The 22,249-nt window shown below is 49.5% G+C and overlaps 1 protein-coding gene and 1 pseudogene across 1 annotated transcript in view; one reads left to right on the top strand and one right to left on the bottom strand.

The window, feature by feature from the left end:
• The first annotated feature begins 6,510 nt into the window (after positions 1 to 6,510).
• The window catches only part of DTNB (dystrobrevin beta), a 256,526-nt gene continuing 240,787 nt past the window's right edge, over positions 6,511 to 22,249 (top strand). Inside the window, exon 1 of the mRNA XM_032391613.1 lies at positions 6,511 to 7,098. Coding sequence (XP_032247504.1) covers positions 7,079 to 7,098 — 20 coding nt within the window. The 5' untranslated portion in view covers positions 6,511 to 7,078. The remainder of the gene's footprint in view (positions 7,099 to 22,249) is intronic.
• On the bottom strand, positions 9,143 to 20,685 carry LOC116624060 (annotated as a pseudogene).

The raw sequence follows: 22,249 nt of genomic DNA, 5'->3' as shown, positions 1-22,249 counted from the left end.
ACCTTGAGGAAAGGCAGATGTGCACACAATGGATTATAAAACCATACGTCACATTCCGTAACAGACGGATCGAATGTGCCTTAGGAACACAAGACACAGGCAGTAATTCTGGCCAGAGATTAGCCGTAGCTCCGTTCAGGAAATATCATCCGATCTGGGCTTTGAAGGATGCACAGGAATTTCACAGAGAAGAAGAAATCCGTGTTCCAGGCAGAGGAGAAGAGACATGAAAATGCATGATTTAGCAGCCCGCAGACCTGCATCGCCCATCCCTCTTCTTTACCTTAACGGGCCCCTTGTGTGGCTTCATTACCAAGCTGACGCTAAGTTTCATGCAGAAGAGTGTGGGTAGGAGTCACGCACCAAGGACCATGGAGACCAGAAACTAGCAATGTGTGGGGGGACAGTTTCCTTCCAAACGCAGAACTACTGGCCTCGTATTAGCTGCCACCCAGCCTTCTCTTCACTCTTTGGCTGTTCCAAATCCGCCATCATGTCTTACTGCCTATTCATATACAACCCACGGGCCGTGGAACATTTCTCCCTTTCACCTATGTGGAGACCACTACATAACTGTTCAGAAATGCATTTTTAAAACTATGAGCACAAGACATTATAGAAAAAAAAGAGGGCAACCCTCTCGGGACTCCTCCTTCTTTGGGGGCTTTGTACTGTCACTCACTGAACTTTGCTTTACTACATAACTCAATAAACTTTGCTTTGCTGCCCGCCACTCTGTCTGGTCTACCTCTTCGTTCGTTGAAGAAGAGGCGTGACCAAGAACCGTGGGCACTAAAGGAGAAGAAATCTGTAACAATTCCTCCGTAACTATTAACCATAGCAACGAGTCAACTCTAAGGCAAAACTTCCAGATCAGCCCCAGAAAAGTAGGGAGGCTGGCCACCTGTGGCTTTTCTTTCCCTCACCCCATCCAGTCCCTCCCCTTTCCAATTCTTTTTTTTTTAAGATTTTTTAAAAAAATTTATTTATTTGACAGTGAGAGAGGGAACACAAGCAGGGGGAGTGGGAGAGGGAGAAGCAGGCTTCCCGCCGAGCTTCCCGATGTGGGGGCTCGATGCGGGGGCTCGATGCGGGGGCTCGATCCCAGGACCCTGGGATCATGACCTGAGCCGAAGGCAGATGCTTAACGACTGAGCCACCCAGGCGCCCCCTCCTTTCCAATTCTTATCCACCCCCCAGTTAACCATTCTCCCAGAGCCCCTTCTTAAGGCCAGCCCACTGGCCCTGGAACCTGCTCCACCCCCCTGCTGTGTCCCCGGTGCCTTGGGGCCTGTGCTCTGTCACTTCCAGGGACAGCGGAGACGTCCTCCCCAACCAGCCCTTTCCCTCCCTCTCCCCGCAAGTAGAATGTGTGCGTCTTCCTCTTCACAGTGACCTTGGTGACATCAGCCTTCCCATTTGCTTCCCAATGGAAAGGAGGGAGGGCGCGGCGAATCCCCTCCCTGCCTTGAAGCCTGGGGTCCAGTCTCGCTCCTGCTTGCCTCTCCTCGGCCCAGCTCAACACTAGGAATCCGCTCCTTTGCCTTCTCTGCCTCAGACCCCGCTCCGGAAAGGAGACCTGCGCAAAAGTCGCAGCGCGGGCGGTGGGGGCAGCGAAGCCGGGAGCCCTCCCAGGGGACAGGCTGGGCGCAGTGCATGGGGTGGTGGCATTTCCAGGGCCGGTGGGGCGCAGGGCCAATGCCACAGCGGCCTGACTCCCCGCGGCCCTGCGCGGTCACCCGTGGAGCGGCCCTGCTGGCAAGCATCTTATCAGACCTGCCCCTGGGCCAGAAACGCAGGTGGCAAAAATAAATAAAAAACGAAGGACAACCCCACCACCACCAGAGAGAGAGAGAGAGAATGCAAACTAAGACTCTTAGCTAGAGACAACGCACGGAGGGCGACCAGAGTGGGGAGATGGGGGGGGGAATGGGTGAAACAGGTGCCGGGGATTAAGGAGTGCACCTGTCGTGAGCGCCAGCTGATGTACGCGAGTGACTCGCTATATGGCACACCTGAAACTAATATTGCACCATGCGTTACCTGGAATTGAAAAAAACCTTTTAAAAAAAGGAATTTGATAAATGTTCATCTTGCATGTACCATTTCAGCTTTCGTCAGGAAACTTAAGTTAAAACTCACGAAGTTATCAAGCTCACTTGTCAAAGTCAGGTCCCTATCCTCGCACAAACACTAAGAGACAGGGGCTCTGTCTTCAGGTGTGGGCTGGGACAAACAGGGCATGCCTTTGGCAGCCTTGAGTTTTCTCAGGCAGGTACTTCAAGTGGGGCCTACGGTCATCCCAAGGATGTGGCCTTGAGCTGTTGGCAACTATGTTAGTGTTCATTCACGTGTTTCTAGGCTGGGCACCCGGGTGGCTCAGTCGGTTAAGCGTCTGCCTTCGGCTCAGGTCATGATCCCAGGGTCTTGGGATCGAGCCCCGCATCGGGCTCCCTGCTCGGCAGGAAGCCTGCTTCTCCCTCTCCCTCTGCCCCTCCCTGCTGCTTGTGTGTGCTCTCTCTCTCTCTCTCTCAAATAAATAGATAAAATCTTAAAAAAAAAAAGTCTTTCTAGGAGGTCAAGGAGAGAATGGTCATCACCACTCAGATGGCTGGCCTTGTCCCTGATGACTTTCCAGGACATGTTCCTGTCTTTGAGATACCTTGTTCTATTTGTTGCTCTTGGGACCCCAAAGATATCTCTCAATAAGTTCTCCTAGTCTCCCAATAAATGTTTCTTTCTTTTTTTTTTTTTTAAGATTTTATTTATTTATTTGACAGAGAGCGAGAGAGGGAACACAAGCAGGGGGAGTGGGAGAGGGAAAAGCAGGCTTCCCGCAGAGCAGGGAGCCCGATGTGGGGCTCGATGCAGGGGCTTGATCCCAGGATCCCGGGATCATGACCCGAGCCAAAGGCAGACGCTTAACGACTGAGCCACCCAGGCGCCCCATAAATGTTCCTTTCTTTAAGCTACTTGGCTGGAGTCTGGGCTCAATAGGAAGCAATCCCTAACCAAGACAGATCATATTGTCAACACAGCCCACATACTTGTCATTTTTAAAGGTTAAATGGCCGTTCCTTCTTGTTAATGCATCTTAGCTTGTTTTACAATGACTGAGGTCATTTCTAGTTTCTTTAATTCTATTGCTAGAGCTCCGGAGAACATATGTAAGAGTTACTCGTTCCTCCCTCCTGTAAGGTCAACAGGTGCCCTGACTTCAGAGCTCCTCTCCAGCTGGAGAGCAGGGGCGTCTCTACTCCCACAGCCCCATCTCAACAGGGTTTCATTTTTATGTATTTTGGTTTGTGTAATGGTACCTTGGAATTGTTTCACTGATATTTTTAATTTGCTAATGAGGTTCTGTGAGGATTAAATTAGATACTATGCGGATAGAACAGAGCACAGAGCCGGGTATATAGGAAGCTATCGTCATTAGTATTGACAGTTGCTGAGTAAAAAAAAATTAAATATTGACCTTATATATTTGTATTTTTTCTTTTTTTTTTTTTAAGATTTATTTATTTCAGAGAGAAAGAGCTCGCCTGCATGCAAGCGGTGGGGAGGGGCAGAGGGAGAGGGAAAGGGGGAAGCAGGCTCCCTCTGAGCTCAAAGCCCGATCACCTGGGGCTTGATCCCACCCCCCACCCCCCACCCCTCCCACACCCTCGACTCCCCCCCCCACCCCGTGACCTGAGCCTAAACCAAGAGTCGGAAGTCCAACTGACTGAGCCACCCAGGTGCTCCTGTTTGTGTTTTTTCTTATGTATTTGTGTTGAGGGTTGTTTCTCTCTCTTTTTTTAAAAGATTTTATTTATTTGGCAGAGAGAGAGAGAACGCAAGCAGGGAGAGGGAGAAGGAGGCTCCCCCCCGAGCAAGGAGCCCGATGCAGGCGCCCCGGCTGTTTCTTTTTATCTCCCTGGTAGCACCTTCTCAGTCTGTGTGCTGCCTCCTGGCTCAGGCCTCAGGCCGCTTCACTTTACTCACCAGTTAGTGGTTTCATTCCATCCCGTGTCCTTACTACTCTCCGTATGCCGGCAAAGCGCACTCCTGCCTCTAGCCTGGATCTCTCTCCTGTTCTCCAAGCACATCTAAGTGCCTCCTCAACATCTCTGCTGGGATGTGGCATCTCACACTTAATAGCCTCCAAAGCGGAGCCCTGCTCCCCACTAAAGCTGCTCCTCCCGCGGCCCTTCTCCATCTCAGCCAATGCCAACCATCCTTCCAGGTGCTCAAGTTAAAGACTCTTGAGTCTTCCTTGACTCATTTTTTCCCTCTCCCTCTTTATATCCCTGGCCTCCCAAATCCTTTGGGCACTATCTTCAAAATATATCCAGAATCCAGTCACTTGTCACCACCCTGGCCAAGACACCACCATCTCTCACCTGGCTCTCTCACCTGCAGAAACCAGTCTTCCCACTTGTACACTCGAGCACCCTCAGCATTTCAGCTCTTACCTTGGCCCTCCTCATGCTCATGTCCCACGTCTGGCAATGGGCCTGCCTTCATGGTGAAGGTGCAGTGGGAGAAGAGGACACCTCTTATTTACGGCGAGAGACCATTTGCAGAAGCTCGCCAGCAGAGCTCCCTTCACCTGCCCATCCCTAAACCAGTCACCCACAAGAGGGACGGATCACCGGACTGACCTGGACCGATCGGGATCACCCCTGAGCAGTGCTGGGGACAGGGTTATCTTTTCTGACGAGTAGACCTCCGAGCAGCAGTGAGGTTTTGTTTGTTGAGGAAGAAATGGGGGACAGATGTTGGGTGAATACCCAAACAGAGTCTATCACAACGTGGGAGGTCAGAGAGTCAGTAACAGAGTTTCTGAGCTGCTCCCAGTGTGGGTGGCCCCGGATGCACAGGCCTTGGCAATATACCAGGGACAGGGATGTGGCAGGGAACTTGGGTGTATTTCTGCCAAGGGGAGGTTCCCACCTTTCTTGGGGGGCCCTTTATTTCAGGTTAATGGAAGAAGGCACTTAACAGTGTTAGTATCCTCGGGCTAGGTAACAGATGACCACAAACTGGGGCTTAAAATAATAGAAATTTATCCTCTCTGAGTTCTAGAGCCTACCAGTCAGAAATCAAGTTGTTGGCACGGCCACGCTCTCCCAAGGCGCTAGGGGAAAATGGATTCCATGTCTTTTTCTTACCTTCTGGTGCCACCAGTGAGCCTTGGCGTTCCATGGCTCATGACTGCATCACTCCTGTCCTGACCTCTGTTGTCACTTGGTCTTCTCCCTGTGTGTCCCTGCATTCTCTTTGTGTAAGGACATAGCCATATTGAGTTTAGGACCCACCCTATTCCAGTATGACCTTATCTTAACTGATTACATCTACAACTACCCTATTTCCAAATAAGGTCACCTTTTAAGGCCTGGGAGTTAGGACTTCAACAAATTTTGGGTGGGGGGGGGCATGAAGGAACCCGTAACACATATTTACAGTATTAAAGAGAACCTAATTTTTCTTCACTTCTTCCTTTCTGATCTGAACGCCTTTTTTCATTTTTCTTGCCTAACTGACTGATTTAGAACCTCCAGGCATTTATAAGTTTCCCTCTATGTACTGCACTCACTAGCTGCATCCCATACATTTTGGTATGTTGTACTAAATTTTCTTTAGAAACTATTGTGTGTTGAGGCTTGACTTGAGTTTGCTATGTCAGTATTAGTAACTGAAATTTTGAAGATGAATATGTATAAAATATGTTTCTTTCTTTCTTTCTTTTCTTTCTTTCTCTTTCTTTCTTTCTTTCTTCTTTTCCTCACTTTTAAAGAGTAAGGGTCATTTACTGGAATAGTAGCCACGGATTGAGAATTATAGTGCTTAAAGAGAGAGCATAAAGACATTGTGCATTAACGTCCTCTGTTTTCTCATAGTTGTTCACACCTGGGTTATGTCTTTCCCATTGGTGCTAATGGGGCCAAAGCTTGATCCCACTGCACACATCCCGGTCAGTCCACAAATTACAGACGCCGTGCTTAGGAGGAAGCTGCCGTGACAGACTGTATAATCTTAAGACTATATATGAAATTCGCATTTTTCATTTCAGTGCACTACTGCTTTAAGTTTTATCTGTAAGCCAGCAACTTTTTGTCTAGTTAATCACCTTCATTTTACAGAACCATTTTTAAGACCCGTGGATGGAATTAACTCAATGATGAAGTGTTTGTATCCTTCAGCTTCCTAGGGATTGGAAGAGCCAAAGGCCCAAAAGGGAAGCATCACAATGGGACCGGATCTTCTATTGTCTCCCTCTGAAAAAGATGCTTTTCTTCCTCTCCCCCCTGCTGCTCCCCCACAGCTCCCAGCATCGCTGTGGCACCTAAATGCTCTTCCAGTTCACCAGCGTTCCCCTGTGAACCCCGCCTTGGCCCCCTCTCTCCAGCAAAGTCCTCCCAGTCTCTAATTACATCTCAGGAACTGGCATTCTCCTCCTGCCCTCTGTCCCCAGGGAAAGAAGCGTCTGCCTCTCATTGCGTTCACAGAAGGCAAACCTGACACCGAGGCGAGGATTTCTCCGGCTGCCTCTCCTTGCGCGGCAACCCCGCTTCGCGCACACTCGCCCGGGGTGAGCAGCCCCAGGCGTTTCCCCTGCAGCCCGTACACGGCACTGCCGCGGCCCCGGCGGTGAAGGCAGGTGGGCCCTTTCGAGCTCGCCCCTCCTTCTAGACCCGGCCCCTGCGGAGGCTCGAAATCTGCCACTGGGCGGGGGGTGGAGAGCGTGGCTCGGGCATGAATCTACTCAGCGTAGAGATCGAGCAGAATTAGGCGAGATAAAAAGTCAGACTGTCAGCTCTTCCCGCCGCCTTGCCCAGACCTCATCCTCCGGCCGTCGGCAGAGCACCCCCCCCCCCCCCGTCCCCGCAGCCTGCGGCTTGAGCACCTGCTAAGGGGCTGCCCCCCCCTCACCTGCCTCTGCAGGGGACCATTAGCTGCCGGGAGCGGAGGCTCCGGTTGCCGAGAACACGCTGGGCTCAGAGCTGCCAGCCGGAGCAGCGACCGTGGAATTCACCGGGATGCTTTTTGACCTTGGAGTTCACCGGGATGCTTTTTGACCTTGGAGTTCACCGGGATGCTTTTTGACCTTTCAAGGTTGGTGAAGCTCCGCAGTTGCATACAGTTCTGTTATTAAACGTTTCCGTCCTGAGTATGGTTTCTCATCTTGTAATTCGGAGGAGAAAAGGGACAGTAGCAAGGTCGTTTTTTTAGTGACTGTAACACTGTGACAGTTTTAAAAGTTTTAGAAAAACAAAGATGGTTACAACTCTCACGTTTTGTTTTTTGCATATTGTTTTGTTTTTTATTTTTGTGTAGCTATAATGATATTTTCTGCACTTAAAAATGCATATTTTTTATTGAAATATAGTTGAAGTATAGGGTTACATTCGTTTCGGGTATAAACACAGTGATTTGACATCTCTATACGTTCCGCAGGCTCATACAGGGTGGCTGTCTTCTGTCACCATGCAACCCCATTACAGTATGGTTGGCTGTATTCCCTACGCTCTAGTTTTCATCCTCGTGACCTCCTCATTACATGACTGGAAGCCTGTTCCTCCCACTCCCCTTCACCCATTTTGCCCATCCTCCACCCCCACCCCCTTGGCAATCACCAGTTTGTTCTATTTATGGGTCTGTTTCTGCTCCACCCCCCCCACTGCCATTTGTTTGTTTAGTTGTTTCATTTTTTAGAGTACACATAGAAGTGAAATCATGTGGCATTTGTCTTTCTCTGACTTATTTCACTTAGCATAATACCCTTTAGGCCCATCTATGTTGGCAAGATCTCATTCTTTTTTATGGCTGAGTAGTACTCCATTGTATGTGTATACCGCATCTTCTTTGTTCATCTATCGATAGACACTTAAGTTGCTACCATATTTTGGCTAATGTAAGTAATGCTGCAAATAGGGTGCATATATCTTTTCAAATTAGTGTTTTTCTTTCCTTTTGGCATTATTGGATCATATGATATTTCTATTTTTAACTTTTTGAGGAACCTCTGCACTGTTTTCCACAGTGGCTGCACCACTTTATATTCCCACCGACAGTGCACGAGGGTTCCTTTTAAAAATCAGATTTTTTTTTTAGTGTTGAGCTGTGTAAATTCTTTATATATTTTGGATATTAATCCCTTATTGGACATATCATTGCAAATATCTTCTCCCATTCAGTAGGTTGTCATTTTGTTTTGTTGATGGTTTCCTTTGCTGTGCAAAAGCATTTTACTTTGGTGTAGTCCCAATAGTTTGTTTTTGCTTTTGTTTCCCTTGCCCGAGGAGACATATCTAGAAAAATGTTGCTAAGGCAGCTATCAGAGAGATTAGTGCCTATGTTTTATTAATAACGTATATTATTTAATAAGTATTACCCTAAGTTTCTTTTTTTTAAGATTTTATTTATTTATTTGACAGAAAGAGCGAGAGCACCAGCAGGGGGAGGGGCAGAGGGAGAAGGAGAAGCAGACTTCCCAATGAGCAGGGAGCCCAATGTGGGGCTCAATCCGAGGACCCTGAGATCATGACCTGGGCTGAAGGCAGATGCTTAACTGACTGAGCCACCCAGGCACTCCTTGCCCTAAGTTTCTATACAATCCTTATGGTAGGTTTTTTTTTTTTTAAGATTTTATTTGTTTATTTATCTATTTGAGAGAGAGCATGTATGTGTGTGTAGGGGGGGGAGTGAGGAGCAGAGGGGGAGAGAGAGGAAGAGGGAAAGAACCCCAAGTGGACTCTGAGCTGAGCACGGAGCCCCATGTGGGGCTTGATTTAAGGACTCTGAGATCATGACCTGAACCAAAACCGAGAGTCAAAGGTTTAACTGGCTGAACCACCCAGGGACCCCTCTTTATAGTAGCTTGAAAGGCTGCCTAATCCACTGAGTTGATGTGTATCACAGATGACATATCACTTCCTTACTTGTTGCATATCTAGGTTTTTGCAGAAGTCATTTAGTTGAAGAAGGTGCCAGAGAATGCAGTACTCGCCAGGGGGTTGGTAAGGGGGGCCACAGTGAAGGTTCTGGTATCCACTGCCATGTGAAGCCATTGGGTACCATGGGATGGGGTTGTAATAGGACAGAAACAAACCACTCACCTACTTTGTCAGAGACTAGCCCTGGTTCTGTGTACGTCAACTCATGCTTCATCTTAAAAAGAAAAAGAAAAAAACCCAAACCCAAAAAACTCATGTTAGAAAAAAATGTTGAGGTCTGTGTCATTTTTAGTACTGCAGGAACCCCATGGTGTCCTATCAGGGTCCAAAAGCCAGAGCCCACTGGTCAGCACACGGTAGAACTTCTATTAGGTTCCAGGACTAGCATGGCTGCAGCTGGGGTTTGTGAAGTGGGTAGTATACACACTTAGGAATAGAAACAGGACTCACCTTGGGGAGGGGAACCACAAGTAGAGATTCTTAGCACACACACACACACCCCCATACCATGAAGAACCGGAGGTCTGGGCTGAGGCCCAGGAATTAGCATTTCGACAAGTATGCTGATTATCCTGATACGATGATCAACGGGATGGGAGACATACAACCTCTGGACATAGCTTAGGACTTGTGGTCAACACTGCTTTCCTGACGCAGTAGCTGGGCCCTACCACGTACTCTGCCCACTTCTCAGGGAACGGGGCGTCTGCTTGGCTCCTCCACCCTCCCAGGTTCTGGCTGGGCCCAACTCCTGGCTCATGGGCTTCCACGACACCGGCCGCTTGAATGTGGGGCGCAACCGTCCTCATCCTGCCTGGCTGTCGGACACTCCCGGGTGACTCCTTGAAGAGACACTCACCAGTCCTCATGCTCTCCTATCCCCTCCACACCTCCTGCCCGGTACCGACAGGCCTTCTCCTCCCGTCTGCTGCCAGGCCCGCGCCACCTCCTCCCCACCCTGGTCCTCCTCCCCTCAGCCGGCACATCCACCTGCCTCGGAAAGAATCACCCTCCGGTCAGAAAGCCAGACTTCCCAGGAGCTACTATGAATGCTGTGCTTGGCAGCCGCCGAGGCTCCAGCTCCCGTTTCTCAGCTTTTCTGAAAAAACAGCAGGGTGTCTCACCCTTCAACCTGTGGGTCTTTCATGATCACCTCCAAAATGACGCCTTCTCACGCCTCCTGGCGCCCTGGTCAGTGCTCTGATCTGGGACCTTATGATGTCTACCCGGTGGCCTCCTGCTCGCCGCAGCCATCAGCTCGTTACCATTTACAAGCAGATGAACATGAGGCCAAATAGGTACAGTTAGTGTTGGAGTCAGTCAGTCAAACCAAATAAATGTGATATATTTAATGGCGCCTTCTAATTATTCTGCTATATGGTACTTCATCATGAGTAACAGCCGTAAACGGGAGTCACACTGCTGTATGGCTGATGACTCAGACATGGGTTTGTAAATTCGCCCTGACCTCTGCTCATAAACCAACCAAGTAGGAACGGCCATGCAACTGCAATGGGCCGGCCTCACCACCAGAAGGCAAAGGTGCGGGGTTTCTGCCTCTCTTTCTGGTAGCTTGAAGCTTCTGGGCGAAGGTGCTAGAGAACAGTGGGTTTCTAGGCTCCTGGAGTCCCAAAGTGGGTGGGGGCGGTGAAGGAAGCTACCAAGGTGGGAAAAGAAGGAAGGCGACATTAACTGATAGTTTCGGGCGCGCTGGGTTCTGTGTTAGTCACTTCCACACACCTATCTTACTTAATCCTTTTAGCCGCCGATTGACAGAGGAGCAAACAGAATCAGGGGGACAGAACACCCTGCCCCAGACAACGGAGCTAACTCCAGTGGAGCGCAGATCGAAGCAGAGGCTGTCTTGACGCCCAAGCCTGGGCTTTAGGGCACAAATCAGACCAGCAAGGGAAGGCTAGCGTGCCTCATCACAACCGGGCTTCGTTTGTAGGAATGACCAGCTCTGTTCTTACCACCTGGGCTCCGACCACAGCCGTCTGTGAGCTTCAGGCTTCTGCCTCCAGAAACGGTGCTTCGGAAGCCTGGCAGGCTCCTTCCTTCCCGAAATTCAAATACTCAAGTGTCCTTCTAGGGTCAGGCCTCGAATCCTAAAAGATGGACCAGACACCCTAGTCTAGGGCTCTAGAAATGGGGGTGTGAGCAACTGCCAAACCAGCGACTCTGCCCAGGCCAGGCTGGTCGGCTTGTACCGAGCTCGCACATGTCCAGCACCACCCATTTTGTCAAAGTTGCACTGGTCTATTTTTATGCAGTTATGTATCTCGTTTTGAAGAACACACCGTGGACAATTCCACTTCTGGGTACATGCACAGAAGAACTGAAAACAGGGACTGAAGAGGTATTTGTCCACCAAAGTTCCCAGCAGCATTATTCACAGTAGCCCATTGTTGGAATCGACCCACGTGTCCACTCACTGAGGAATGAATAAACAAAACGCGTATCCATACAATGCAATATTTTTTTAAAGGTTTTATTTATTTACTTAGAGAGCACAGAGGCAGAGCGAGAAGCAGACTCCCCGCTGAGCAGGGAGCCCGATGCAGAGCTCGATCCCAGGACCCTGGGATCATGACCTGAGCCGAAGGCAGACGCCTAACCGACTGAGCCACCCAGGTGCCCCCATACAATATAATATTATTCAGCCTTAAAAAGGACAGAAGTCCTGGCACATGCTATAACGTAGATGAACCTTGAAAACATTATGCTAAGTGAAATAGGCCAGTCACAAAAAGACAAATACTGTATGGTTTCCCCAATAGGAGATACCTAGAGTAATCAAATTCCTAGAGACAGAAAGTAGAACAGTGGTTACCAGGCACGGGGGTGGAGGGAAAAATGGAAAATTGGTGTCTAATGGGGACAGTTTCAGTTGGGGATGTTGGAAAGGTTCTGGAAATGGATGGTGACGATGACTGCACAACAATGTAAATTATTGAATGCCACAGAACTGTACTCTTTACAATGGCTAAAATGGCAAATTTAATGTTATGTACAATTTACCATAATTTTAAAAATTGTGTTAAACACCTCCCTGAAAATCTCAGCCCTAATTTGCCGGTGACCTGTCCCTGAAAGGAGCCTCGTCTCCCACCGATCACAGCCAACGGAGCGCCGCTCTGGGCACCCGGGAAATCTCTGCTGTCTGGCATGGCAGCAAGGGGACCCCAGGAAAGGCTGGCTCTCTCGACCATGTCCTTGAAAGCTCCTGAGATCCCCTCACGCCCCAGCCTCCCATCAGACTGTGTCAGCCCTGAGCCTGGATAATCAGCGTGAGGGGCTGCTTCTGCCGAGGCAGCCAGCCTTGTGGGAGGAAAGCAAGTGCCAGCTAGCTGCACTTCTCATTCAAGCTCCAACTCAGCAGGGACCTTCGTGTTGCTTGGAAATCCCATGCTTTCCAGCTCAAGTGCCGTCAGCAGCTCGTTTTTTTCCACCATGACTCTTCCAAATTCTTTTTTTTGTTAAGCTTTCCATTTTTCAACATCCCCATCACGCTGGCAGCAAAATCTCTCCGTTTCTCCTTCACTCACTTCATTATGTTCTCCTCCCTTTCTGTTTTGCTTGGAGCTGATGCCCCAGGAGAACGAGGGCCTTCCACGGCCCCCCTGGTTCCCTATTTCAACTCAACAGCAATGATTTTAGATATTGCGGTTCTGAATAAGGTTTGCCTGAAAGAAGTTGCTGTCATTTAAAAAAAGTTTCTTCTTCTTCATCATCTTCGTCTTCTCTTTCTCCTTTTTTTTTTTTTTAAAGATTTTATTTATTTATTTGAGAGAGAGAGAGTGAGAGAGAGCATGAGAGGGGAGAGGGTCAGAGGGAAAAGCAGACTCCCCGCTCAGTGGGGAGCCCGATGTGGGACTCGATCCTGGGACTCGATCCTGGGACTCCAGGATCACGACCTGAGCTGAAGGCAGTTGCTTAACCAACTGAGCCACCCAGGTGCCCATTCTCTTTCTCCTTCTTTTTTAAGTTTCTTTCGACAGCATTGCCTTGGAGGCTCAGGTATCTCTCTTCTGCTGCAGCTGACTCCACTACGGCCCCATCCATCCTCTCTTCTCCAGGGCAGTGATGCTCATGGTCCTTTTATCACCATCTTCTTACCTACAAGCATGCTCAAAGGTGTACACCCCCAAAAAACACATTCCCTTGACCCTGCACCCTATTCAGGGGGTCACCTAACCCTCTTCTCCTTACCACCAAACTTAATGAAAAAGTTGTCAGAGTCTGTCCCCACTTTGTGATGGTGCTTTCAGCTTCTTACAGCCTGGCTTCCGGCGCCCCCCCCAATGCTTACCTGGGACCCTCCCCCCCGCCCCCGCCCCCGGGCTGGCCTTGCCTGCTCATCACAGTCGCCACTTTCCATCCCAGCCCGGGGACCCTGCTCTCCTCTGCGCCCTCTGTCCCACCACTTTCTCCGTCATTTGCCTCTTCTCCTCTGCCGCCTACAGATGGGGTCATGAGGTCCTGCCATCAGCCCTGACATCTCGCCCTCCCCCGCTGCAGCCTTTGAAGGGCTAGCTCTCAAATGCAGCCCTGACTTGCTCTAGCAAGCCTCTTGTTGGACTCACTGCATCCTGAGCGAAGCCCCTCCCTTTCACCTCCTGCTCCAGCCCATTCTTCCCAGTTTCCTGTCCCCATTGTCAGCATCCCCAGCGCTCTGTCTCCTGGGCTTGAAGCCCTGGACTTATCTAGGGCTCCTTCCTCCTGCCGGACACCAGTCAGTCACCAAGCCCCATCGGTTCTGCCTCTGCAGCCCTCCTCACGTCTTCTCCTTTCTGTTCGGCTGCTGACACCCCATCCCCATCCAGCTCTCTTTGCCCCTCCCTGGTACGGCTGCTCCTTCCTGTCTTCCCAGCTCTGACTGTCCCCAAGGTCCTGTTGCTGTGCACTCTGCGTTATTCTAAAGCATGACCCCCCCTCCTGGCTCCAATCCCCCTTCGCACCAAATCTCTGGCTGCCCTCACTCCGTGGGCTCGGGCCCAGCCTCACTGGACCGCTCACAGCTGCCCAGGTGCCCCAGGGCCTTCCCCCACCTCTGCCTTTTCGGCTTCCACCGGCTCCTCAGCCTGAACACCTCCCCAGGGGTCATCTCCACCAAAACCCATCCTTTAAGGCCCGGAGCAAGGGACCCTTCTGGCTGGACATGATCTCTTCCTCCTCCTGACTTTGGTAGCAGTGGTTTGCCCCACTGTTAAATATTCTGCCTTGCAGCCCACACCTCCCTGTCTCTCTGTCTCTCCATCTCTGTGTCTCTCTCCCTTCTCCCCCCCCCCCCCCCGCCACACCCCAGGCTGGGACGCAAGCTCCTTGCAGTAACAACCCTGTCTTAGTCATCTTTGTATCCTCTTGGGTGTCTTATGCAAAGTAGATGCTCAAAAATGGGGTTACTTTAACAAGAAGATGATCTTAACTTCAGATGGGGGGCTGGTGAGGTGATGTCACTTCCGTCAGTGTCTCTCTGGTTTCCAGCAGCAAAACGCCTTGGTCAGGTCACCCCTCGGGCCATGTGGTTCCCTTTTCAGGGCTCCTGCCAGAACCCTCTTGGCAAAAAGTGGGGCACCTCAGGGTCTCTCACGATTGCCTTGTTATACTTCCTTCCTGAGTCACCCTCTTGGATGGAGCTACAGAGGGCCTGAATAACCCTCTCCTAGCTTAGGGACTCAGGGTCGGCCCCTCTGGGTCACCGGCGGGTCTTCTGGATGCTTCCAGGACAGGCCTGGGCCTGTGTCAGGGCTCCTACAGCTTGGAGGGCCTCAGGGCACCCCCAGAGCGTGTGTGGTGGGCTTTCCTGTTCTCTTGCTCCCATAGGAACACCCGAGTAGTCACCAGAGTGAAGAGCAGAGATAATTTCTTTTTTTTAAGATTTTATTTATTTGGGGCACCTGGGTGGCTCAGCCCTTAAACGTCTGCCTTCGGCTCAGGTCATGATCTCAGGGCCCTGGGATCGAGCCCCGCATCGGGCTCCCTGCTCCTCGGGAAGCCTGCTTCTCCCTCTCCCACTCCCCCTGCTTGTGTTCCCTCTCTCGCTGTGTCTCTCTCTGTCAAATAAATAAATAAAATCTTTAAAAAAAAAGATTTGATTTATTTATTTGAGAGAGAGGGGGAGGGTCAGAGGGAGAAGCAGACTCCCTGCTGAGCAGGGAGCCTGATGCAGGACTTCATCCTGGGACTCCAGGATCATGACCTGAGTGGAAGGCAGTTGCTTAACCAACTGAGCCACCCAAGCTCCAATAACGGCGTTTTTTTTTTTTTTTTTATAGATTTTTTAAAAGATTTTATTTATTTATTTGACAGAGACACAGTGAGAGAGGGAACACAAGCAGGGGGAGTGGGAGAGGGAGAAGCAGGCTTCCCGCTGAGCAGGGAGCCTGATGCGGGGCTCCATCCCAGGACCCTGGGATCATGACCTGAGCTGAAGGCAGACGCTTAACGACTGAGCCACCCAGACGCCCGATAACAGCATTTTAAAACACTTTACTATAAAGGCAACCTATAAGAAATAAGAAAAACTTTCACCATGATCTCAGCTCTTTTATACAACTATTTTCATATTTGCATGTTTCTTTCTAGCTGTGTCCATGTGCAGTCTATTTTTATACAGTTGCTGTAATACGTTATATATATATATGTAGCCTTTTCCACTAATTGTGAAATCACAAACACTCTCCTGTGATTTTACACCTTTCATAATAGTTCTTGTAATGGCTATAGAATATTGCCCACCCAATAATTTATTTATCCTTTTTATTAGATATTTAGATTGTTTTTTATTTTTTTTCCATTGGAGTTGATGCATATAGCTTTTATAGTATGTTTAATTATTTCCTTGGGATAAATTCCCAAGAATGGGATGACAAAAGTCAAAGTCAAACATTTTTATGACTCTCGATTCTTATTCCTGTATTGGATTCCAAAAGCACTGTACCGACCTACAGATCATAGTATTTTAGTGCTACCACAGTCCATGTTACTGCTAATTCAGATTCAACAATATTTGACTGCTTATTTTTTTTAAAAATGTACTTATTAGACAGAGAGATCGTGTGCCTGTGAGCCGGGGGAGGGGCAGAGGGAGACAGAGAGGATCCCAAGCGGACTCCCAACTGAGTGCAGAGCCCGACGCAGGGGCTCGATCCCAGGACCCTGAGATCACTACCTGAGCGGAAATCAAGAGTCGGTTGCTCAACTGACTGAGCCACCCAGGTGCCCCTTGACTGCTTATTATATGGGAGTACTTACATATTTATATATACATTAAAATATCTTCCTAGGGGCTCCTGGGTGGCTCAGTTGTTAAGCGTCTGCCTTCTGCTCAGGTCATGATCCCAGGGTCCTGGGATCGAGTCCCACATCGGGCTCCCTGCTCAGCGGGAAGCCTGCTTCTCCCTCTCCCACTTCCTCTGCTTGTGTTCCTGCTCTCGCTATCTCTCTCTCTGTCAAATAAATAAATAAAATCTTAAAAAAAAAGAAAAAAGAAAATATCTTCCTAGAACCTTGGGCTTTCAGAGTTGGAGGACACCTGCTCATTTTACAAAGGAAGCACGAAACCCAGAGAAATTACGTTCAGCGTTCAGCGTTGCATGGTTGGAAAACAATAGCACATGTATGGTAACCCTTGATTCTCTGATCCTGGAGCCCTCCGCACTCTCTGCCACGCCCAACTGGTACAGTCTGGGTGTTTGTTTCTTTCCTGTTAATGCACAGCAGAGAAGTGACAGTACGTGTTTGCCCTCTGGCCATGGCCACCCACAGAATCTCTTGCACCGCGTATGTTTGGATAGTAAAAGCGGGAAAGCTCCAGACCTTTAAGGCCCCACAGCCAAGCCAAGACCTCTGATGCATAATGAAAGACTAACTGGGGCTGCTTCTAAAAGAGGGCTTCTTTGGGGCGCCTGGGTGGCTCAGTTGGTTAAGCGACTGCCTTCGGCTCAGGTCGTGATCTCAGGGTCCTGGGATCGAGCCCCGCATCGGGTTCCCTGCTCGGCGGGAAGCCTGTTTCTCTCTTTCCCACTCCCCCTGCTTGTGTTCCCTCTCTTGCCGTCTCTCTCTGTCAAATAAATAAATAAAATCTTTAAAAAAAATAAAAAATAAAAAATAAAAGAGGGCTTCTTTACTCCTTCTGGGGGTGGTTCTGGCCGACTGGCGTATTAAGCAAGAAGTAGCCTGTAACTCCCTGTCCTTCCCCTTCCCCTTTGCCCCCGCTTATACTCCTACCTTGCCTTGCCAGGAATAACCTTTTTCCAGCCTTCTATGTGCTCACCCTCTCTGATCTTTAAGTACTAGCTCCTCCAAGAAGGCTTTTAAAAATCTTCCTGTGTATCAGTTATCTATTACTGCCTAAAAAAAACCATCCTGAAACTTTTTACTCAAACTATTTTTTTTTAAAGATTTTATTTATTTGACAGAGAGAGGCACAGCGAGAGAGGGAATACAAGCAGGGGGAGTGGGTGAGGGAGAAGCAGGCTGCCTGCTGAGCGGGGAGCCCGATGCGGGGCTCGATCCCAGGACCCTGGGATCATGACCTGAGCCGAAGGCAGACGCTTAACTGACTGAGCCACCCGGGTGCCCCACAAACTAACAAGTATTTATAATTTCCCATCATTCTGTGGATTGACTGAGTGGTTTCAATGGTGGTTTCGCCTGAAAACACTCATTCAACAAGGGTGGGAGGGCTGATGGTCAAGATCTCTGGCAGTTGTTGGCTCACCCGCGGGGCACCTCAATTCCCCTTCCTGTGGCCTCTCCTCCACCAGTGGGCCCAATAGGCTTACATGGCAGGTGCGGGCGATGTTCTAAGGTGCACGTGCTTGTCAAGCCTCTGGTCTGGCATTGTCCCATTGGCCAAAGCAAGTCACAAGGACCACACTCAGAGTCTATGGGAGAGGGAGACACACACGGTGGGTATACTGGGACGGTTCCTCGAACAAATGGCTCACATCCCTCCCATGTGCAACATCTCCTCATTGCTCCTGGTGCCCTCACGCCTCATCTAATCACACCCCAGGCTCACAGTGCAGGGCCTCCTGATCAGATCAGACCCTGGTGCACGCAAGCCTCCTCAGGGGCAGTGCCTCTGTCCTTCCTCTTGGTCCAAGGACTGTGAGTTTAAAAGAAACCATCTCCTCTTCTCCAAACACCCAACACACAATGGTGAGAGGGGGCAGGATGACTTCCGTAAATACTCACATTCAAAGCGGGAGCAGCGGGAGCCGCGGGAGACACACAGCCACTGGGCAATTCTAAAAAGAGCAGGATCTGGGTTGTCAGGGCTCTCTACTTTGGAGGTAAGCGTGCTTCTGCCCTAGGGCCCTGCGAGCTCCCTGGGACTGACTCCTCTGTCCATTGTTCTCTGTGCCTCTTAGCTTTGCCCTCTGGGCTTTTGTTCCACCTTCTGAGATACTCTTCCCGGTCAGGAAGAATTGTGTCTGCTCCTGAGGACCTCTCAGCCTGCTTTCTGCACTTAGAACTCTCCCTGTCCAACGACCCCCCCTGAAAGAGTGTCAGAAAAGAGTCTACTTGGTTAGACAAAAGCCATTCCTGCAATTAATTTAGAGATGGTTCTCCCTTCGTTTTGGGCAGCATGTTGGAGAGCTACGGGGCTATGACCTTATGATTCTTGGGAGCTCCTTTTCTGGAGAGGGCTAATGGCCACCACCTTGTATCTTTCTGAGGTCTTTTTTTTTTTTTAAAGATTTTATTTATTTGACAGAGAGAGACAGTGAGAGAGGGAACACAAGCAGGGGGAGTGGGAGAGGGAGAAGCAGGCTTCCCTCGGAGCAGGGAGCCCAATGAGGGGCTCGATCCCAGGACCCTGGGATCATGACCTGAGCCGAAGGCAGACGCTTAATGACTGAGCCACCCAGGCGCCCCGTCTTTCTGAGGTCTTAACAAAGAGTCACAGCCTCAAACTTAAATTTGATCTTTACCCTGAAGCCATGTCTTACTTGGAGACTCTTGTGGGTTAGAGAGACCAGAAATACAAAACACTTTATTTTGTTTTGTTTTTTATTTATTATTATTATTGTTATTATTTGAGAGAGAGAGAGCATGCAAGTGCGAGCAGGGGGAGTGGCAGAGGGAGAAGGAAGAGAGTGAATCTCAAGCTGACTCCCCGCTGAGCGGGGAGCTCTTGATCCAGGACTCGATCTCACAACTCTGAGATCATGACCTGAGCTGAAATCAGGAGTCAGACGCTTAACCGACTGAGGCACCCAGGCGCCCCTGAACTTCTGGTTTCTTGCTGCCAGTGGCCTTGGTGATCTTCTGCACACTGAAGAGCACGGTCTCGCTCGAGGGCTGGCACTCGCCCACGGTGACAATGTTGTCAATATGGATGTCCCTGAAACAGGGGGGCAGGTGCATGGATATGTTCTTGTGGTGTTTCTCGAAGTAGCTGTACTTTAGGATGTGGTGGAGGTAGTCTCGGCAGGTGAAAAAGGTCCTTTGCATCTTCATCTTGGTCAACACACCAGATGGGATCTGCCTTCAGATGGAGACACTACCAGTAAAAGGGCATTTCTTGTCAGTACAGGTGTCCTCAGTGGCCTCCGTGGACATCTCAAAGCCCAGACTGACGTTTCTTTAGTGTCACAGAGGCTTCTCATTGCCACTGTCTCCAAACAGGCCCCTCTTCTTATTTTGAAAGCTGGTCAGCTGCTTTTGGTAGGCATGCTCACTCTGAATGTCCGCCATCTTCCTGCCCCGCTGAGGAAAGGTCTGTAAGCTTCTCTAAGCAGAAATTTCCAGGTCTGTTTTTTATCCCACCTTTTATTTCATAGCCTAGTACGCAGTAAGTATTCATTAAATAGTAGCTGTTAGTGAGAAAGTCCTAGAAACACAGCGCAGGGCATGGTAGTTTGTGTGGGGTTGGCATGGAGTTCCTCCTTGCTGTTTCTCACCAAACACCCAAGTACTGCACAGGTTCTCAATCTCCTCAGGTCCATGACTTTTTCAGAGTTCTGAAGAGCCATGAAAGAATGCTGACTGGTGGGAATGTGGTTTAAGCTGTTAGTCTACGTATAGCATAGTCTCCTCCTTCATAATCACACTTAACACCTGCATCCCAGCCAGGTGCAGACCCTCTGAGGCCCAACCCAAGCCCAAGGTCTCCCTCTCATCTCTTAAGGACACAGCTCTCATCACGTGTTCTGACCATGAGTCCTGGGTTTTGAGGAACTTGAAATCTAGTTGAGGAAGCAGAATGGGCACATACGAAAAAAACCCCAAACTACTTACTAATCAACATGTCAACAAAGGCAAAAATCAGTACACTACCACTGGGCCTGGCAGTGTAGGGGATACAACACCGAAGTGGTCAGGATACAGTGAGGCTAGTTCTAATACACCGTCTCCTGGAGAAGGCGAAGTTTGTGTTGGATCTAGAAACGGTATGGTGCAGACAATAGAGGGTGATCTAGTATGAGTGTCTGTGAAGGTCTGGGGTCAAATGAATGAGGTAGGAAATTAGCACTCGATGTGTGGCCGAGAGTAAGCAGATCCGGAGGCAGGAAACAAAAAAGGTTGGGAAGATAAGTGGAGTGACAGATACGCGTTTAAAAGCCTCAGCAAAGCAAACTGTACCCAGCGGGTGTCGTCTGAGTAGCTGAGGTTGCCTCTGTGGGTGCAGTTTGTTTCTGGAATTTTCCTCACCCTCCAGTGGTTTTGCATTCGGGGCCATTAAAGAAGGGAGAAATAGCGGAGGTGGGAGGCTGCTTGGCTCTCCCTGTGTTCCCCAGTTCCAACGGGTAACTTCTTTCCTCTCTGCAATTTGGGCTCTTTGCTCCTGCATCTTTGCAAGAAGTGGAAACATCCCAATGACAGAAAAAGGAGGAACTTTTCTGGGCACCCATGGTTCTAACCCATACTGGAAGCACCCTTAATAGGACATGAAATTAAGGCCCAGGGGCCCCTGGTGAGGCCCAGAGAGGCGCTCAGCAGCGGTGGACCCAGGCCCTAGAAGAATTCATGGTGGGGAACGAGAAGAGGCCGCCATGGGCTGAGATCTGAAATGCTGAGATGAGGAACATAAATGTGCGGAGGCACGGAGCAGGAGAGGTTAACCGCTAAACAAGGAGACCCGAGACCGGTGAGGGCGAGAAAAGACAGCACAGCTCAGTACAGGTGACGAGGAAGCGCGTTCTTGTCCTGGGGCTCGCTGGGCTCACGCGTCCTTCTTTCTAGTTCTAGAGAGTTCTAGAGAGGGGCCCAGAAGTGGGGCGCAGAAGAGGAATGGGCATGCGTAGCTCTCTTCTCTTCCTTCCCTCCCATGGTCACAGGGACCCGAAAAACGTTCCAATGTCCAAGGCGACATTCTGGCATAGAAAGCAGCTCAGCACACCTGCCCCAGTCACCCACGCGGGAACAGCCGGGGGCGCACTCGGGCCCGTGTGGGCACTGGAGACCTGGTGGAGTTGTCTTCCTCCTTCCGCTGAGCTGGTCCACAGAGGCCTTTTGCCCTCTTCCTATAATCAGAACCTCTTCAGATAATTAACTTTAACAAATGGAGAAGCTCGGTGCTTCTCCATTTTGGCTACACATGGTATCACTTGCAGGCACTTTAAAAAAATTCAGTTCATCTAGGGTGGGCCTGAGACGGAGGGATTTCCTTTTTAATAATTAACTAATTAATTAATTTTAATTTAAATTCAATTAACATATAAGGTATTATTTGTTTCAGGGGTATAGGTCTGTGATTCATCAGTCTTATATAATACCCAGTGCTCATTACAACACATACAATACCCAGTGCTCATTATAACACATAGACGGAGGGATTTTTTTAAAAGCATACCAGGTGATTGGTATGCAGCCAGATTGAAAACAGCTGGATTTACTAATCTTGAGCCACTTTAGAAAGTTTAGTCAACACAGAATTTGTTGATCTTTTGAGGTGTCTGAAAATACCACATAAATAATTAGCCTTTGGGGATGTCTGGGTGGCTCAGTTGGTTGAGCGTCTGCCTTCGGCTCAGGTCATGATTCCGGGGTCTGGGATCGAGCCCCACATCAGGCTCCTTGCTTGGCAAGGAACCTGCTTCTCCCTCTGCCTGCCGCTCACTCCTGCTTGTGTTCTCTCTCTCTCTCTGGCAAATAAATAAATAAAATCTTAAAAAAAAATTAGCCTTTGGTATACCAGCAAAACCTAGGAGATACCTTCCCTTGGATTCTGTGGCCTCTGGGTTGCCTTCCTGGGGGAATTCTTTTTTTTCCCTATAGATTTTATTTATTTATGAGAGAGAGGGAGGGAGAGAGCAGGGGGAGGAGTGGAGGGAGAGAGACAAGCAGACTCCATG

Source organism: Phoca vitulina, unplaced genomic scaffold, assembly GCF_004348235.1.
Source record: "Phoca vitulina isolate PV1807 unplaced genomic scaffold, GSC_HSeal_1.0 scaffold63, whole genome shotgun sequence".
In the NCBI taxonomy this organism is placed as follows: Eukaryota; Metazoa; Chordata; class Mammalia; order Carnivora; family Phocidae; genus Phoca; species Phoca vitulina.
This window is presented reverse-complemented; position numbering and strand designations above follow the sequence as displayed.